Below are 18,844 nucleotides of genomic sequence, written 5' to 3'. Positions count from 1 at the left end.
TTTCATGACTTTGATCCAGGTTAAATGCAGCCCTAGCTTTTTTGATAAAATGGAAGAATAAAAAATGAGACAACTTAGTTTGACTTAAATATTAACTCTTCTTTGGAGAGTCAGGTACCATATCTTACTTTAATTCCCATTATCAAAATAGCTTCTAGTTCTGCATCTCTCTCTGTTTTCACTTCTGGAGAGATCATGAATACCAGCTGAGTACACTGCCCAAGTGCCTTTTGGAGTGCTAACCTCCCCAAGTGCCATGGCTCTTCCTTCATAAAACTATAGGAAGCAGCCAGACCACACTTTACCATCTTTAGGCGTGCTGGCAGACAGAGGCTTTTGGGAGCGCGGTCTTTGAAAACAGCCTGGCAAGGTGATGAGAGTGGTCTGGCCACAAGTTTCTGAGGCCTTTGAAATCCCAGCATCATGGAGTTGCTTGAGGCCAGCACAGAAACCTCTTTTACTCCATTTTTAATTTCTACAGAATCATTTTAAAGGGTTGTATCTTGGAGATTTATTGTGATAAAAATATTTTATTATACCATTCACAAATGTTAAAATGCAGCAAGAATTTACACAGTCATTTCTCATTTTGTGTCATTCTTCTATTTAAGAGCTTATAGAGACTGCCTCTTTATGGGTTAAATATAAATTTGTTGACCAGCATTTCAGATGTGCCCCTATCTAATCCCACTTTTCCCAGAACCCTCACATACTGAATTCTTAGCAGTCATATCTTACTAATAATTCTAATATCTTATGGTCCTCAGAACTTGTCAAGCAAATCAGATTTAATGAGCACTATCATAAGGTACTGTGGAACACAAAAGTTTTACCTTTGATGCTTTAAATTATCACTGTACTATTTTTTTTTTTTTTTTTTTTTTTGCTTCTAGATGTTTTTTCATGGTTTATTATGTCTCTATAAAGTGGGCAAAAACTATTTATACCACTTTATATTTTCTTTTAGCCCTGTTTGAATAAAGTTAATATGTGAGGCTATACTCAGATACTTTTAATTTTAATCCACAAAAATAAGTTATGAGAGAACTGGTTCTAAAAATTTATTGAAAGCAGATAAGAAATGAATGAAGTGGTAGTATAATTCATTGTCATTCCTCAAACATAAAGCCCCTTCTACATATAAAAACTGGAAATACAAAGATGAATAAAACATACTTTTCACTCCACGGAGCTCATAATTTACTGGAAACATACCCCATGAAACCACTACAATACAAACTGATAAATAATGTATTTTGAAACTTTATAAAACAAATTATAGAAGAAACAAGAAAACCTATCTCAGCTGTCAGCTGTGGTTAGAGTCAGGCAAGCAGCGATGGCTCCACAAAATGATTTCTCAACTGAATTTGAAGCATGGGTAGTTTCTAGGTCAGACACATAATGAAAGAGAAAAGCCTCACCATTCAGACATTTAGTTTACTTGAAAATCATACAGGCACAATCTGCCAAGGTATTGAGAGGTCCTTCAGTAAAATGTCATTTATAATGTTTCGACTCTAGAACAAATCTAACCATGACTTTTTTTCCAGTTTACAGACTTGATTTCATGGACTATGTCATGTCCCATCATGTACGCTGTCACTTAAAGTGTCTGAGTGGCATCTGATGCAGTATTTCCAATCCACCATCGATCCCAGGCTTATGCTCTTATTCATATGATCTCCCAAACCAAAAACCTTGGAGTTATTCCAAACTTCTTTGCTCCCCTCTTTTAATCAGTCATCCTTCTGTCTTATGAATCTTACTTCTAATTATTTCTCAAATACACCCATCCTCCAGAATAGTCAAGAGGAATAGATTGGAAATCTGTTCAGGGACAGACAAGAGATTAGTAACAGACCTCGGGATGAAAAGTCAGAAGCCCTAGGTTCTAGACTTGCTTTTCCAACTGTCTTGCTTTGTAAATTCAAGTTATAGGTCTTAAAATCTTATAATCCAAGAAAATATTTAAAAATACAAAACCATGCCGAAATTAAGAGAAACCATCTTTTTAAGTGTCTTTTTTTTGCCAACTTGGCTCGACTCTACATAAAGAGCTCAGTAGTTACTCATCCACAGTTTAATTGTTTTGTCATTTTCTAATGCTGCTGATGCAATGATGTTTTCTGTAGGATGACAAGCTGCTGAGATTACAACATCTGTATGACCTTGTAATTTCTGTACAATCTCTTTTGTCTGAAGGTTCCAAATGTAAATCAGGTTATCCTCTGAACCAGACACAATCCACTTTCCACCAGTAACTGAAAAATTGGCAAATATGCAGTATTTCTCATTCTTATGACCAGTGTATGTCTTCAGGCATCTGCCTCTGCTATAATCCCATAATTTAAGAGTATTGTCCAAAGTTGCAATCAGAATATATTTACCATTTGGAGAAAATTTTACAAAAGAGACAGGAGGGTTATCATCATCAACAAGTGCTTTTAAACACTGACCTGATGCGGCATCCCAGATTCTACAGACACCATCATAGCTACCTGATACTATCAAGGACCCACTACAATTAAAATGAACAGCAGAAACTGGGTCAGAATGAGCAGATAGAGTCTTAAGGCACTTTCCTGTTTTCACCTCCCATATTTTCACGCTCTCATCAAAAGATCCTGAAATTATGAGGTTAGACAGTGGATTGAAATTACAGCAAAAAACATAATCACTGTGCCCCTTCAGCGTTTTCAGACATTTTCCAGACCTCACATCCCAAATCTTTAGAGTTTTATCATCTGAGGCAGAAACAAGACGACTGGAATCTGATGACCAGTCAACATCTGATACTTCCAAACTGTGACCATAAAGTGTTTTCTCATATTTTCCATCATAGGCTCCCCAAATTATAATTACTTTATCAGCAGAAGAACTTGCTAACCATTCTCCATTAGGACTAAACTTAACTGATGACACTGCTTCCGTATGTCCCACCAGAGTAAATTTGAGAGTATAGTTTGGGTTTTCAGATGCTTGATTGCTTCCATTGGCTGATGAGTGGGCCGACTCTGCTTTGGCGTCGGTTGTCTCCTTTGTTGCCATGGCTCTGAAGCTCCAAGTTAGGAAGTTGGCTAGGCGTCGGTCCTGCCCAGCAAAATGAAGATTAAAACATCAGATTCAAAAAGTCTTCAATGATTATTAATAATTTCTGCATAGTCCTTAAACGACGATATACATTAATTCAGCAGCATAGCTTGGCCCACTTATTTTCCCTCGCTTCCTCCTTTGTAAACAAATACTTCAGAAATATTATTAAAAGGGTCCCATGCGCTGTCGCAAGTAGGGCATTAATGCTGGGTATTTTGCGAACGCAAAAAGCCATCCAAAGCGGCGTAGGGCGGGGCAGGACTGGGGAAATTTGTACAAAACGTATTTTTCACCGTCCCCCCACCTCCGAAATGTCTGAGAACACTGAGCAACCCTACCAGTCAGATTGTAGATACTTGAGCATGAACGAATCATTGAATTAAACAGATTTCAGAAGCTAAAAGAAAACCCGCGTAGGCACCGCTATCTGAGGCCTGGCCTGCCCTCCACATTCTGCAGATACAAACAGTTCCGTACCGTCGCGTCAAACACTAACCCAGTGAGTAGAACAGCCGAGCGCATGTGCACAAGGAGCCCCCGCCTACTTCCTAGCCGAAGTGACCAATGGGAGAGGCCTTCATGCGCTTGCGCAAATGGAGACGCCGGGGTTCCCTTCCGGCCCTCTTCGCCCGTGCCTTCCATTTGTAAATACTTCACTGCGTTCTTAGTGGAGTCGCAAGGTGAGCAGAACTTTCCTGGGACCTGACTGGCTATCGCAGAAAGCGGTGAATATTTCAAAACACATTCATTTCGTTATGGAAACCGGTAACGAGAAAGGACGGATTTTCCGATGCCCTTAGCCGCACGGTTAAGCCCCACACTTGACATGTTAGCTCCCCAGGCAGTGAGCTTTTTGGAAATGTAGCTAACGTAGATGCAAGGCGCGGATGACTCCTTGTAAGCTCCTGCTTTGTGGGCGGCTTTGGTTCTGCTCTTTCTGGTGGTGTGGAGCCTGGTTGTGTGTACAAGACTGCAAATAAGAGGAGCATAGCGACTTCTGGTTTAACAGTTTTCCCTAAACGTTTAGGGAAGGATAAAGACTGTTAGGAACCTTTGCAGGCCAGTGCTCAACATATGATAGTGCCAGGGAAGACAAACGTTTAGCACTTATGATTTAAGCTCCCAAGGAAACTTAAGATCAGATCTGCATAGGTGTTTGAGACAGAAAAGGGCAAAGAAGTCGGTGGAATAGGATAGGAAATGTGTAAGGTTACTCATAATTAGGCTTTAGAGAGCTTAGCCTAGTTTTAAATGGTTAATGGCTGTGAAAGTATTATGTAAAGGATACATGCTTTTCAGATGTTATCTTTAAACAGAAATAGGTTTACCAAATAATTGGAAACCTGATTAGTTTCTCCAATCCTCTAATTGCTCAATAAAGAGAGCCGAGAGAGTAAATGTTCTGTATAAAAGGTTTTCTTGGTAGTTGAGTTGATGTCAGGAGGTAAATATCCCTTTTGTTTTGTCAGTCAAGAATTAACACATTTGGAAACAAAGGGTTTCCAATCATATAATGGATAATTTAAAGTCTTGCATTTATTAGGCACAACAGCATAATTAGTTCATCTATAATAATCGACTATAGTAAAAACGTCATTGCTTTAAGACCCTGCTACTTTAGTTTGGAATTTAGACAGGAATCGGACAAATGCTGTATTCGTGGCTAGTGCAGATTAACAGGATAAACCCAATGAAGAGGTGATGGGAACAGAAAGCATCTTTAAAAGGGTTTGAAGCTTCCATTTAGCTGCCTTAAGTCATAGCTCTTCTTAGATATTTATTAAGGCATGGCCACCATTGACCTCCCCTCTAGCATTTTCAAAAGAAAACTTCACTTTAATGTTAACTTAAAGTTCAGTTCTGATTAAACTCTGCCTTCTCCCTCTCCTTTCCTCCTTCCATTAGTCTAGATTAGTGAATTAACTGAGAAAGCTTAGTCACAATCTAAATTCTGCATCAATTGAAATGACTTCTAATTAACGCATTAAAAATAAATGTAAAAGCACTTCAGAGAACAAAGTGTAGGCTTTGTTTCAAAGAATTTAAATATGTATTTTTCCAACACCAGGAAGGAGGAAAGTAGACAAAGTAAACACATGACATAAGGACTAGGATGGGGTGGGTGTTGGTGCTGGAGTATATTTAGCCCACTAGAAATATCACAAGCATGAGTGTTGTGGGGGAGGGCACATATAAGACTATGTTGATAGGAATATGCAGAAAAATAATTTTCTTCCAATTTTCCCAAAATTTGAAATTTCCAGTATTATAATCCATTTGTTGATTTCTGGAATTTTTTGTTTATAAATACCATCAAGAATTCATATAAATAAAATTAAAGCTATAAGTAGTTAAAACTTCTTTATTCATTAATGTTTAATGCTAAGATGTAGTCCTAATATTGTCCTCATGAATTAGGACTAAGAATTTCAGAGTTTACTTCCTTGGGAACAAGAGAGAATCTTGCACCTGAAGTGTTTACGAGTAGGGAATACTCTACTGGTGCAAGGTTCCTTACACCGTCCTGTTTATAACAGTCTGTTTTTGCTGCCCCTAACTAGATAGATGATTTGGAAGTTTTCCTCCCTGTAGAAATGGACTTATTTTCTTTAAATTTTCCATAAAAGTTTTAGAACCAAAAGTCTCATCTGTGGTTCAAAGGTTTATGTATTCCCCTTGCCCTTCAGAAAATTTTGTAAATATTCTAAATAGAAATACTGCCACAAATGGCTCATTTTTTAAGTAAAAAAATCCTTTTCAGTATATGTGTCAGATCTAACCATGGCCTGGGAGTGATTCCTACAATAAGGAATGTCTTGACTTTTTGTGGTGACTCTGATGACCAAATCTAGTCCTCAAAAATCAAGCATAATAGATGTACATATCCAGTTGCTCAAGACCACAATATAAATATATGAAAATCTAGTTGGGCTACATATGAGGTGGCCATATAACTTATCTAAACAGACTTTTTAAAGTGAAAGGGGGCACTAACATAATTAACAGGTGTTAATTGATCTAAAACCCAGGACTGCCCCCAGCAAACCAGAGTAGTCACTACTGACCTCAAGAAGACTCTACTCATAATCACAATGTAATCTTGGGAAGTTCTACACTCTTTATGTGGTATTTTACACATCAGCCTGGCAAAATCTCTCTCAAACCTGTTCTCTCCCCACTACTGGTTTTCTAGGTTTCTATTCTTCACTGTCACTCTCAATAAAGCTGAACCCAAGTGGTTTAGGTAAGGCAGTGACCTACATTGTAGACTCACTGGACTCCATTGTCTTCCTCAGGTTGAATATAGAAAAAGAACTTAACAGAGTAATTCTTTGCAAAAACATTCAAGATCACAGAAATGAGCATTTATTTTTTTCTAAAACAAGACTTTTTCAAAATGGCAAATAAGGGCAATAGTCATTAAGCTAGCTACAATAAACTTATAAATCCAACTCTTGTACTATAGATGATAAGTCTACTCTACAGGAACTAGGGCTATATTTTGCTTTAAGATTTTGTTTTCAGAAAAAATACCTGGTCAGTGGGATCTCTCAAAAATGGCAGAGAAGCAATCATGGAATGAAGAAATACACAATCTTTCTGTTTCTACTGATGTGTCACTTAAATTGGAAGAATGGATAAAGAAAATGTTTTCATGCAGCAATATATACAAATATGTAAAAATGAAAAATCCCTATTTAATAGTCTAAGGCAACCACTAGCTTCCACAATGGTTGTAAGTAACTGGCTAAGTTTTTAACTTTAGAATATGCCAGGAAAGACTGGTGAGCTATTTTGGTACATATCAACACATGGGGTTGATTATATATTAGCTATCCTGTAAACTATACCCATTAACTTCTCTCAGAAGGCATAGGTTTTGTTTTTATATTACCTCTGCTATGACAATGTTTGCTTTTATAAACTTCAAGACAAATGTGTCTCCTGAAAAGTTACTACATAAAAACACACATTTTAAAACAGTAGCTTTCAAGAGTTGTTAATCCTGGTTGTAAACAGCAGCATTAAGGAATTCCTTTGAACTAAGTACCCTTCATAATATCACATAGATTCATAGTCCTTCAGTCATTTAGTATTTATTGAATGTCTACTAAGTGCAAGGCACGCATCCGTGGCCTGACAGACCGCATTCAAGTACAAAGAATCATTAGAGCCATTCCAAATCAAAGTGTTAAGAACACTTTGAAAAAGGACAGAGTGGTCAAAATGATGAGGTATGAACGTAACAATATAAAGAGGTGATCTTTTTAACTTTTAACACTCCTTGGGACGATATTCCTTTAGGAAGTTTAGCTGTGTTAAATTTACACCCATGGATGGCACTGCTTTCTAAGGCAGTATTCATTTCAAAGCCTTTCCTCTGTGTCAATGCCTTCTAAATTTGAGTTTGTTGAACAGAAATATGTTTGAGTTTAGCCATTATGGTACTAAACTCAAAATCAAAGATTTGCATATTTTTTAATTTATGTTGTTTTGTTGGGTCATATAGATTTTAGCACCACAGAAGGGGGAAGATGTCTGGGCTGAGGGTCTATATCAGAATATGTAACCTAAAAGCAACTTATACCTGATTTAGTCACTTTAAAGGTGATGATGAGGAAGAGTCAGAAAGATGGTCCAACAAAAAAAGAGTTGGCCTGGCTGTGGCTGTTCTATCTAGTTCTGGCACAGAACAGCTCCACCATGACTGCTGCTTTCTCAAGACATAAAACCTGTAGGACTCTTCCCCACCTTTGGACAGAGAGTATCTAAGGGTTGGGACCTGGGGGAAAGTAAATTCTCACAAGTCTTGATTTTGTCATCTGTAACATAAAGACAGTTAATCCACCTCAAAGCAGTTGGGAGGATTAAATAAGAAAAAGTGAAAGCCCTTAGCCAGGCACTTGGCACACAACAGAGACTCAAATAAAAAGCTACCTTTATTTGACCTATAGGAAAACACACTGGGACTTCTTTGCCTCTCTAGTTGAATACAGAATGGAGTTTCATCTACCCTTAATACTTTCTTCTTATTCCAAACTTCCAGATACGTCTTATGTCCAGTAACAAATTGATGTTTTAAAATTAGCACGTGGACATTTCACTTTATCACACATCCTTCTGATGCCCTTCATTAGTACCACTCCTTCTGACAGTAAAGCATGAGAGTATTCTCAACGTCAGAGACAACTGTGCTGGTGCCACATCTGCCATTAAACTTGATATATATACACATATATAGGTAAAGATATACATATATAATCTTTAACTTTTGATGATAGGAAAAGGTAACCTCAAATATTTCTCAACTGGGTAGACATATATTTACTCTGCTCACCTCATAATAGAAGAAAAAGGCTCTGTTCAGTTCAGACAGCAAAAAAATCAGATTTGAGACTCTCAGCAAATGAGCAAACTGTGGACTGTAGGAGGTAGCATACAGCATATAAATATGAAAAGCAATCAATGTCCCTTTCTAAACTAAAACTGTGCCCTTTTCTTTACTGAACGTCATCTTTAAACATCATAAATTTCTAATACACACCAAGAAAAGCCCCATGCCCTAAATCAGCTATGATTTATCTATTCATATAAAAATGTTCACAAAACTAATCAGCAAGAAAAGAAATCCTTCAACCCGAGGAAAACCCTTTCATAATGCAACCTTGAATTGGGGGATTAAATAACTGAAATGTTTATTTAGCACTAGGGAAGTAAATTCAAAGTCGCCTGTGGGTGGCATGTACAACAGAGGATTTAGTTGACAACATTTATGAAATATACTACATATTTTTCCTTAAGCAAAATCACCAACCATCTGGAATAATTCAGATTTATTATGTGATAACTGTCAATGTTTATATTTGTGACAATGATGAAAATGACCCAGAGCCTATTTTTATCTGGTAGATTAAAGAAACAACCCTAGAGCAATAGTTTTCATAAACAACACAGCTGACAAAGGTAAGTAAAAGGATCCTAATTACTTAGCAACAAGAATATGAATTAACATGTTCCATGGAAAACTCTGTCTCCTAAATCTCACCATTCTATCATCTTTACCTTTCCCAGTATTTCCCAATCTAACCTCATCTACCTCCTAGTCCTTCAGATACAAAGTGCCTTTACATCCCAAATCCTTTCAAAGTTTTTTTCCCCACCAAAGTTCTATTACAAAGAATATATTCTGCAAGTCTGGAGGAGAAAAAGGGTGTGAGGTTTCAAACCACTTTCCCCTGCATCAGTATACAAAACTGCAGAAGAGTTTTCCTGTGTTGAAATTAATAGGCTTCTGTAATGAGTTAACACCGTAGTGATTGGGTATTCAATAATTTGAAAGTAAATTAACAGAATCTGCAGTTACTTCCTAAAATGTCATTTCTTTTACCAAAAAAGGCTGCTTTATCAGTTCCAATGGTTATGCTGGGATTTAGCTTTTGGTCAATTCCAAATTTTATATTAAAATTTTATTCTAAAAGAATTTAGCTTGTATCTCATGGCTCATGAACTTCTGGGACAGGAGCAAGATAAACTCCTCTGTTTTAAACAGAAAACAGACCACATTAGTTGAATGGATTTTGTTTTAATTCATTCATTGAGACACCTGCAACTGCTAGCAAAATTCCTCCTATGAGCTAATCTTACTAGGAGAAACAGCTTTGTGTGTTTTATATTTCCATTCAAACTGGTTTATCAAAATGAACTAAAATTTTTTTTAAATTTTCCAATAGAATGTAATTTAAGACATCCTAGAGAATCGATGTTACCAGTAATTTATAATTTTAAAAAACTCAGCCACAAAAAAAGGTCAAAGCTAAAAATAAGATTTTTACTATGAATTAGTGCTTCTATTACCCTTTTGAAAGAAGTTATATTTTAATGTGACGTAAAGGCAACATTGAAAGGTTTTCTTTAAATTAACCACCTAACTTGTCCCTAAAATTACAAAGAATCAGTCTTTTACAGGTCAAGTGCAGTAAACTAAAATGTTCTTTCAACACAAAGCAGCATTAGAAAAAGTAACAGTTATAGATGGAAGTTTACTAGTTTTGCAGTGGCTGCTCCATCAGTGACAGACATCAGACGGTATCCATCCAGAGCACAGACACAACTATAGGCTAGATGTGAAGACTGCATCACAGGCTTGGCTGATAAATGTCCTCTGTCTTTGTATCTTTCTACTTTAAGTGGATTTTTTAAAGTTTAAGTCAGGTCACATGAGTTGACTGCTGAAATGACAACATGATGAGGTATGAAAGCTCTGAATATCCCTAATGTTCAGCAGGATTCACCAGAGATGTATAATAGCTTGTCAGGGAACTTCCAAATAGTTACACTTTGGGGTATACTGAATTCTAGGAAGAGGAGAAGATTAAAGAGGTTTAAATGGGTATTCTCTGAAACAGAAGTGAGCAACTTTTCCTTCAGAATTCATTCTGATCGCACATCCACAAATATAAATCTTCTCTGATAATGTGTCCCAACATTGAGTCTAGATAGCCAGCTAGCACCAAGAAGTCATATGTTCAGTTGCAGTTCTCTTGGCGATTAAACTTTTTTCGTTCCAGTCCAAGCACAAGTGTGGATCGCTGAACACAGTACTGGAAGCGCCATTTGCAGGTACAGATTGCAGTCATCATTAAAGGAGCCAGAAAGTTTTTATTTGGGGGAGGTGGGACACTTGACTGGGCAATACTAGTAGGAGACGAAATGATCGGGGAGCAGTGAAATCATAAGAAAAAGATCACTGCCCTTATTTGGATTAAATAGGTCATGTTGAGAAGACGGTTATTTATTTAAGATGAGGATGTTACAATAAAGGAATCATATATGCAGCATGAATACATTAGACACAAGCTGCACCCGATTAAGAAAAAAAATTCCCTAAGTAAACTTGAAAAGTATGTGTTATCTGCCAGTCACAGAGGGGAAAAGCACCTAGGGTGAAATCCAATTTAATGAGGACCTTGATCAGGACCACAAAGCCTGAAACATTTGTTTTAATGCAGAAACACAGCCTCTAGTCACACTGGTTAAGTTCGGGAAAACTGGAGGTGTTTGTTACTTTTTTTATTGAATTACAGAATATGGTTTCAATTACTAAGAATTCTAAATCTTCAACCAGCATTAAATTGAACCACTTCCAAATCCTAAGACACATAAGTCCAAAGAGAAGCAACAGCCATACAAATTAATATGTGCCCTGCTCCTTTCTGCTATAAGGAAATCTTCAAACCAGTATCACATTTAAGAATCAAAGTATTAATTCTTCAGCATTCCTGACAACTAGAAAGCACATTCACTGAAGGCTGGAGGTGAGGGAGGGATGGTTTAACTTTAATATCTGTGAAGGATGGCGCCAAAAAAAGGAAAGAAAACCATCCGATCTCAATAAAGATTAATGCAAATTTGGCTAGAAAAAGCCACCAGGTATTCCAAGGGTTCACTGTGGAAGAACTCAGGAAAAGTACTCTGAAGTATACACAACAGGTCTAAATATCTCCCTTGTTGCGAGTAGTTGTGTGAAATTCAAGATAAAGGTTTAGTCTCATCTGTTAATGTCAGTATTTCTTCCCACTTAAAAGGGAATGAGGAGGAGTCCTCTTTTTTCCCCCACAAAAAAAGGGAGCCACATTAATATGTGTATATTCCCATGACTCTTATAATATAGAAGAGCAGATCTCCAAAGCTTAGGGATTCTCCTTAAGAGAGTGGGCCGTTCTGATTACCCTTTTCTTAGAAGGGTATTCCACCACAGAGAGCCAGAGGTTTTCCAGATGTGTGTGAGAGAGCAAGTGCGCAAGGCAAGCAAATGAGCGCAAACAGTATTATGGAAAACATTTGAGAAGTTAGCTCCATGAGGACTGTGGGCTCCACAAGAGGACTTGACTGGGTAGCCTGGTCTGACACAGGAACATGAGAGCAGAGTATTGCTTCAAAGCTGGAAACCTTCCATAGGAGCCTCACACTGCTGGAAAATGTACTGCTGCTGGCTAAGGTCAACCTGGGGTGCAATGCTGCTGTCCTCTTCCTCTGTCCCGAAGTAATGCTCAATAAGATCAAAGGCCTTCTGGTAGATCTCCTGGTTTTCATGACTCTGTAAGAACTCAATTTTATCCAGACCTAGAATAAAGAATAAAGGAGAATCTATTGTTTATCCGTTGGAAATTCCAATGAAACTGTTTTCTCATGTCTCCTTCCTTGAGGTAAAGACTCTTCTTTACTTATATCTCATATGCATAGGAAGTACTGTTGGAAATTACATCTGAATGCGTGTATTATAAATTGACATCTTAAACACATATGCAAGCAAAAGCAGTCCCCAGAAGCACCAGTTTACACAACAGTCACCATATCATCCAGTGCCTAGGGCCAGAAGTGTTCCTATGGGATTGTACATATGGCCTATCTATGTAGGGTCTGAGCTATCCAATACCATTTCAAAAATCTGTAATAATTTTCTATCAGTCAGAACCAATTTCTATTGCTTAAACTAAGAAGTCTAACTAGAACAATTAGCCAACACATTTCTTTAAAGTTCAACCCCAACTAGGCTTTCTTTTATTTGTAGCCATAAGCAGTCTAACGGCTACAGCAATACCAGAAATAAATATTAACATTGCTCAAAGGAAAAATACATATTCATTTACGTATCCATATCAAAATGTATATAAGCCCAAAACTAAAAAGTTAACTCTGGAGAAAGTTCTCTGGGTAGTAGAGGAACATTCTTCTTTTTCGTACATTTCAAAATTCCTTACACTAAGCAGATATCTTTTACAATCAGGATTTTAAAAATGATAAACTGTTAAAATCATTTTGGAAAATAGTTCTGTATTAGCTGATAAATTTGAAGATGAACATACTCCATGACCTCTAGTTCCAATCTCAGGAATAAACAAACCCTACCACAGTGGTTTTCAACCATAGCTATACATTAAATCACTAAGGAACTTAAAAGGTTAAAGTACATTGGTAAACTGATGATTAAGAATACCATTAAGACTGAGATTCGAAGAATGAAGAAACCAAAAGGCAAATAGTTACACTTCGAGATGAAACTGTAAGAAACACAGGAGCTGTGGGACGCAATTCAAAATCGGAACACCCTCAATCTTAGAAGAGAAAAGGAGTCAAGCATCGTTTACAGTATATATGAATGTTCTTGAGGCTCACTAAGAATATGAGAGTACCTGCAAGGACAGTCAGGGAAGCAGGAAGATCCTAAGAGCCCTGTGTAAAACAGGCCAAATTGAAGGGCACTTGCTTCTCTTCACATCTACAACACATATTATTTTCCAATTTGCATACTAAACATTATCATTATCATAAGCAAACGAGTTTTTTTCCATTTGCTAATGACAGATGTAGACAGGCCAGAAAAGCAAGAAAAGAAAATAAATAATTCAGTACATCTATTTAATACTCTATCTTACCATAAGCTTCTTCAATCAAAGCACAGTAAGGATTAATGCCAGTGCCATTTCTTTTGGCTTCTTGTTCTCCAAGCCTCAGGATATTTTCCAAGCCATTTAGGGCAACCTGTACAATCTTAGAGTCCATGACTGTGAGGAGATCACAGAGTGGCTTGATACAACCCAGTTCTACGAGGTACCTAAATTAATAAAAAGAATAATTTAGTCAAACAAAGCTTTAAATTTCATAAAACTTTTATTAAGTTTTGGTGGAAGGGTCATCCTCCAACTGACTACAGAGATAGAAATAGTCATCCATTCAACTATACGAGCTATAACTTATCACAGAAAAAGTTAAAACTAAATTAAAACCAGTTCTCTGACAGTCATTTCCATTTTTTTTTTTTCCCTGCACGATTACTGGACTCCAAGAAAATGGAATATACTCTTACTCTGAATATGAGCAACTTATCAAAATAGAATATTTTGATTAACTTCATCTTTGTTTCTATAGGTAACCATACCTATACCAGCACAACAGGCCCAATAAGCCAATTCTATCTTGTACAAAGAACTCTTAAAAAAAAATAAAGTAAGAAATCAACTCAATGTAAAAACGGGCAAATGATCTGAACATATAACTCACCAAAGATATACTCATGGCAAAGAAGCATATGAAAAGATGCTCAACATCATATTTCATTCAGGGATTGCAAATTAAAACAATGATGATACTACAAACTATTAAAATGTCTAAAATCTAAAACACTAACAAGGATCTGGAGCAAAAGAAACTCTCATTTTTTTGCTGGTGGAAATGTAAAATAGGATAAACCACTTTGGAAGACAGCTTAGCAGTTTTTTGCAAAGCTTTCCACATGATCCGGCAATCATACTTCCAAGACATTTACCTGAGATGAAAACTTATATCCACACAAAAACCTATCTACGAATATTTACAGCAACTTTATAACTGCCCCAAACTGGAAGCAACCAAGATGTTCTTAAAAAGGTGAATGGATAAACAAACAGAAGTACATCTAGACAATGGAATATTATTCAGCAATAAAAAAAAATGAGCAATCAAGCCATGAAAATACATGAAAGAACCTTAAATGCACATTGCTAAGTGAAAGACGCCATTCTCATAGGACTCCATACTTATGTGATTCCAAGTATATGACATTCTGGAAAAGACAAAACTTTTATAAAGACAACAGAAAGAAAAGTGGTTGCCAAAGATTTGAGGAGTGGTATTAAGTAAGGGAGTAGTGATAAACAGGTAAAGCACAAAGGATTTTTAAGGCAGTGGAAATAGTAGTATGTATAATACAATGGTGGAAACATTCATCGAAAGCCTGCAGATCTGTACAATACAAGGAGTGATCCTTAATATAAACTATGAACTTTAGTTAATAATGTATCAATATTGGTTCATTAGCTTTAACAAATGCAACCACACTAATGTGAGAAAATAACAGAGGAAACTCAGGTGAGAGAAATACACAGGAACTCTGTATCATCTCAAATTTTTCTATAAATCTAAGTATTCTTTAAAAAAGTCTTAATTTTTTTTAAAAAGTAGTTTTATTTCTTATTTAGCATTATTGACTCAGTAGTTAATTTAATAGTATTGTGCCTAATTTTATTTAAACATTTCCTGACAAGACTATATGTCCTATGAACAGACTAGGTCAGTCATCTAGTTGTAAAGCCATTTCTGACCATTTATTTCCTCTTTCTTTGCACCATATTTTGGTCACCAAAACCTTCAACAAAGCTATATAATTTTCTTAAAAAAAATTAAGCCTCATTTATGATTATAAATGTTACTTGTTATAAACTTGAAAAACACAGAAAAGCATTCAGAAAAATAAAAGGTACACAGAGATAATCACTACTATTACATCTCAGCTGTGCTACATACAAGTTGGATGACTCCTGGCAAGTTATTTTCTCTCTCTGTGACTTGGTTTCCTCAACAGGAAAAGTCTGGGAACCAGATTTATTAAAAAGTTGATCACTAAACTTCAGCAAAATTTTAGGTTAGTTAATTAAATTAAATAATGACTTACACATCTGCACTTAAACTTCACTGGTCTACATAGGCAAGTCTATTGAACACCAATAAAGACTTATTCAGAATCTCCAAACTGTCCTCAAACTTGATTCTGGTCTACTTTTGATGTGATCTTTTCTCCCTACTACAAATCTTAGCTGACCTCTGACCCTTATATTGTGTTTAAAAAGTTCATTTTTGTAACACTGTCTAGTTGTAGAAATCTTATATTATGTAAACCAGTGTACTGAAAACTTAATTGAGGATTAAAAACACATTTTAAGATTGTTAGAAAGCTTCTAGATCCTATATATGATTAATTAAATGAATAATTTAAGTGTGACCTATAAGAATGACTAAACTTTATTAAAATATGGTATCAGTACTTTGTATTCTGGCACAATTCATTTAATGAATTCTAGGTTCTGAATTCTAGCCATTTAAAAATTTTACCACAGATTAACAGAAGAGAACAAACAGAACAGATAATTTTCCAAGGACATAAGAATTAAAAATTGTGCTTTCAGGTCAGTAGTGGCATCACTGAGTCAGCTGATACTACTATTCTTTAAACACTTGCAAAACCAGATGGAATTTAAGGTGTTATTTTCTGAAGCAACCACTTGTCTTTGGAGACTTAAGACCACCAGAGTGGTATTGCACTATTGATGCAAGCTTCTCCAAAGACAATAATTTACACCTAAAAGCAAAACAGGTGACCAGGGAATCTGGGCTGTGTAGGAGGAGTTGAAAAGCTATTCTATTTTGAGAAAATCTTCAGGATAAGTTTGAGCACTTGTAAACATGACTAGACAACAGCATGGAAAACAAGCACAAGCTATGTTTAAGTCTGAGAGTGGCTCCCATGGGTAGTGTATTTTGAACATCTGGATAAAGTGATCACTGGTCATCAACACTAGCTGTCTTTTGTGACAGAAAGGCTACCATTAATAAAATTTTCTGGGTAAAGAAATCTATTCCATAAGAATGTATTACTTGAAAAATGAATTATATTTCTCAAATTATTTTAATGTTTCAAATCTGAGAGAGTCGATCTAATCGGTAATTTTACATTTAAGAGTTCCTTTAGGAAGGAAAAATTTATGAGGAAGAAATTGAGATACTATAAAATGAAGGAAAGTGAGTTTTGAGAGACAGAATTGATAAAGTCAGATTTCTTTAGATGACCAAAAAACTCACTGTGTCTAAACCATTTCCCTCAAAGAGGATTTTGCTTCCTATGTCCTTATTTTCATCAACACCACCAATATTTTCTCCAGTCATCTCTAACTCTTCCCTTTCCTTTGTACCTATAGCCTGCTACCAAGAACTACAGATCCTGCTTTCCCATATCCGAACCCACATTTCATGCTACAGTTATTATCTTAATCTTAGCTATCGCCGTACACTAAACTACTGCAATGGCATCCTAAGTTCTCTTTGTTCTCTCTTCAGAACACTATCTTCTTCATTTCACTCTCTAGGTTAAAGACACTCCAAGTCTTCTCAGTACCTAAGACGAAGGCCTTTATCCCAGTTTTCAAAGTCCATCAATTTAATTTCTTACCCTTGCAAAAGAATAATCAATAGTAAGATTGATTTGCCTCTTCCAAAACATTTACTATGTCTATTCCCTCATACTTCTTCTCATGCTATTCTCTCTCCTCTAAAATTGCCAAATCGCCACCCAAATGGCAAGTTTCCTCTAATTCCACACAACATTCTTTATCATTCTTAAGAATAGTAGGTATTAGCTATATTGAACCTAGAATTGTGGATATTTTCTAAGTTATTCTAACTGGTTCTTGCATCTAAATCTTGTCTCCTCAACCAGAATGAGTAGCTAAAATCTGTTTTTTATAATTTGGATTGTAACATTTTGTAATATTTCAAGAAAATTGATAGGATGTTGATTAACTTAATTAAAATAAATAGCTTTGCAGAATTTTAAAAAGGGATAGTAGCCATTCTAATCTTCTCTAACAGAGCAAAATACCCCTGAATACTTTCTGATGAAAGAGACCACAGTATTTTAAAATATGTATGTACATAGTTTAACCATTTCAATTAAGAAAACATATTTGGTAATATAACATAGACAATTAATAATTATAAATTTGAATTTGAACATAAAACCTGACTTATCAGCTGTTCAACTAACTTCTGTATACATTGTGCATTACTGCCATCTGGTGGTAGCACACTTACAATCATAGTACATACATACTACATACGTTGATGGCTTGACATTGCTAATAAGTTCTATGATTTTAAGTGAAACGGCATGTAATGAAACTAATTTTACCACAGGCTAATTGATTTAAACAAGAGTTCAGTTTCTATGTTATAACAAAACATTACTCAAGGACCTGCTATATACCCCAGACCCAGAATCTGAAACCTGGTATATACCCCAGAGCCTGCTATATACCCCAGAACCAGAGGCTGAAAAAGACCTACTGTCATACAAATATGCTTCTGAAGAACACTTGAAGTCTTCCTTGAATAACCTGTCCATGATGAAATTTACTGAAATACTATTCATGTGTTAACCTATTTACAATTTTATTATTTCTAGTAAATACCTCTTATTTTCTGTCCCTGACCAATTTCTGAAATGTTAGCACTACTTTACCTTCATTTAAAAATTCCCAATAAAGCACTCAAAATTAGCATTGGTTGAGTACTTACCTTTACCCCACAAAGCAAGAATATGAGAGGTAGCTGTTTCCCTGATATTACATGTAAGGAGCTGTTGCTTTAACACTCATTAAAAATCATCTTCTCATCTGAGTTCCCCATAAAGTAAGTTAAGGCAAGCTAAGAGTCTAGATTCAATTTTTTTCTGCATTGTAACCTTTTTTTCCTATCTGAAATTAATAATTTCATAATTTAGCATTTCATTATATGATTTTCCTTGGAGGAATTGATTCTATCCATATTTATGCCTTCTGTAGCCATTAAGATTGTAAGCTACTACCCAATGGGCTATTTAAGTCTCAATCTAATAAGTATCTTTCTCTTTACTGACTACCACAAAACTTTGGGAGACACTTGCCTCTACTGAACTTGGCATTTAGTATTCTAAGACATACTTCTCTTCCAAGTCTGGTCCAATTCTAGTATTAAGACATCTAAACTGGAAATCGCAAGAGTTAGACTCTAAAGATTCTACAAGTAACCTTATAGATGACCCAAGATGTTTCTGACCACACAGCCACTGAGTAGGCTGAAGCCACCCCTATAAATATTTCTATGACGCCTAAAACCTCGA

The 18,844-nt window shown here is 36.0% G+C and overlaps 2 protein-coding genes across 3 annotated transcripts in view; both read right to left on the bottom strand.

The window, feature by feature from the left end:
- Positions 1-862: 862 nt before the first annotated feature.
- Positions 863-4,664, bottom strand: WDR5B (WD repeat domain 5B). Its single transcript, XM_016148084.2, has 2 exons — positions 3,435-4,664; positions 863-3,093 (listed from the first exon to the last, which is right to left on the bottom strand). The coding sequence occupies exon 2, from the start codon at positions 3,049-3,051 to the stop codon at positions 2,062-2,064; it is 990 nt and encodes a 329-aa protein (XP_016003570.1). The 5' UTR covers positions 3,052-3,093; positions 3,435-4,664; the 3' UTR covers positions 863-2,061.
- Positions 4,665-7,748: 3,084 nt separating this feature from the next.
- KPNA1 (karyopherin subunit alpha 1) overlaps positions 7,749-18,844 on the bottom strand; it is a 50,880-nt gene continuing 39,784 nt past the window's right edge. The window contains exons 14-15 of one of the 2 annotated variants that reach the window (XM_036218830.1): positions 13,533-13,711; positions 7,749-12,219 (exon numbers count right to left, since the gene is read on the bottom strand). In XM_036218830.1, coding sequence (XP_036074723.1) covers positions 12,032-12,219; positions 13,533-13,711 — 367 coding nt within the window. In that variant the 3' untranslated portion in view covers positions 7,749-12,031. The remainder of the gene's footprint in view (positions 12,220-13,532; positions 13,712-18,844) is intronic. The other variant, XM_016148083.2, reaches the window with a different exon arrangement.

Source organism: Rousettus aegyptiacus, unplaced genomic scaffold, assembly GCF_014176215.1.
Source record: "Rousettus aegyptiacus isolate mRouAeg1 unplaced genomic scaffold, mRouAeg1.p scaffold_m13_p_4, whole genome shotgun sequence".
NCBI lineage: Eukaryota > Metazoa > Chordata > Mammalia > Chiroptera > Pteropodidae > Rousettus > Rousettus aegyptiacus.
This window is presented reverse-complemented; position numbering and strand designations above follow the sequence as displayed.

Excerpts from the sequence above, each read along its gene's own strand:
- WDR5B (XM_016148084.2), bottom strand. The coding sequence starts at position 3,051 with ATGGCAACAAAGGAGACAACCGACGCCAAAGCAGAGTCGGCCCACTCA.